The sequence below is a fragment of the Chaetura pelagica genome, unplaced genomic scaffold, assembly GCF_000747805.2.
Source record: "Chaetura pelagica isolate M959 unplaced genomic scaffold, ChaPel_1.0 scaffold2303, whole genome shotgun sequence".
NCBI lineage: Eukaryota > Metazoa > Chordata > Aves > Apodiformes > Apodidae > Chaetura > Chaetura pelagica.
In genome coordinates, this window is record NW_009952679.1 from 262 (window position 1) to 1,649 (window position 1,388).

At 60.5% G+C, this 1,388-nt stretch overlaps 1 protein-coding gene across 1 annotated transcript; it reads left to right on the top strand.

Moving 5' to 3' along the window:
- Positions 1 to 285: 285 nt before the first annotated feature.
- GPATCH4 (G patch domain containing 4) lies at positions 286 to 1,163 on the top strand (the record flags this gene model as incomplete). The annotated part of the gene is made up of 3 exons (XM_009993760.1): positions 286 to 383; positions 473 to 523; positions 632 to 1,163. Coding segments are annotated over 3 exons (681 nt in total), but the record flags the coding sequence as incomplete, so codon positions are not given.
- Between the last annotated feature and the right edge of the window lie 225 nt (positions 1,164 to 1,388).

The window sequence follows — 1,388 nt, forward strand, 5'->3', positions numbered from 1 at the left end:
ATAGGGCAGATTTTCCAGTCCCCTCAGCACCCTCGTGTCCCTGTGCTGGACTCTCCCCAGTAGTTCCTTGTCCTTGAACTGGGGAGCCCAGAACTGGACTCAGTTCTCCAGGTGAGGCCCCCCCAGGGCAGAGCAGAGGGGGAGAAGAACCTCCCTGACCTGCTGGCCACACTCAGTGCTCCCCAAGGAGGCCATTAGCCCTCTTGGCCACCAGAGCACGTCGTTGGCCTCACCAGGGTGCCCTTCCCTGTGCCCCCCATTCCCATGGCCCCCTCCCCCCTGCAGTCAGCCACGCTCACAGCCCACGGGGAGGAGCCCACCAAGCTGCCCAGCGGCTCCGAGAGCAGCGAGGAGGAGGAGCTGGACCTCTCTTCAGCCAGGAGGCAAGGCAGTGGGGAGGGGGAACCCTGATCCAGACCCCCCCACCCCATCCCCGTGCTGGGGGTGACCCCTCCTGTGTGTGTCCCCCCAGGCTGACGGACGAGGAGCTGGTCCGGGTGTGCGGCGGCCGCACGGCGCACAAGTGAGTGCTTGGTTGGGGGGCTGATGGTTGGGCTCTCCCCATCCTGGCAGGGGGCACGTTCCCTACCAGGGAGGTGCTGGAGCCCCCCAGTACCCACAATCATTGCAGGGGTTCCCTGCACGGCCTGACCATGAGTGCCAAGTTGGCACGGCTGGAGGAGCAGGAACGAGCCTTCCTGGCCACGTACAGACACAAGGAGCAGCAGCACGAGCCCCCCGGGAGCAGCCCCCCAGCAGAGAGGCTGGAAAAGAAGAAGAAGAAGAAGAAAAGGAAACGGTCCAGAGGTGATCCTGAAGTGCTGCAGAACCAGGAGTCAAGTGGAGAAGAGGTGGGATGGGAGGAAGGGAAGGGCACGAAGAGGAAGAAGAGCTGGGAGCCAAGTGAAGAGGATGTGGCTGCAAAGGAGAATAAAAAGAACCAGGAGCAGGACAAAGAAGAGCCAGTTGGGACAGAGAAGAAGAAAAAGAAGAAGAAGAAGAAGAAGGAGAACAAAGAAGAGCTAGTTAAGACAGAGAAGAAGAAAAAGGAGGACAAAGAGCCAATTGAGACAGAGGTACCTCTAGAAGACACAGATGGGCCAGACCAGGTTGGGCACAGCCCCAGAAAAAAGAGGAAGAAGAGGAAGAGGGAACCAGAGTGAGCAAAGGACAAGGCTGCTGTGCCACAGCTGCTGGTCCCTCTGGGTGAGGGTCCCAGTCCTGCCTGCTGGCACTGGTGGGTGCCCAAGGGTGCTCTGGGCTCTTCCCCAGTGGAGCCCAGTGCTGTGGCCCAGCTGCACTGGGGATGCTGGGCTGGGACTGGTTGGTCTGGAGCTGGGTTGAGCTTTTATTTCACTCCCTGAGCCTTCCTCCCATCAGGGGTGTCT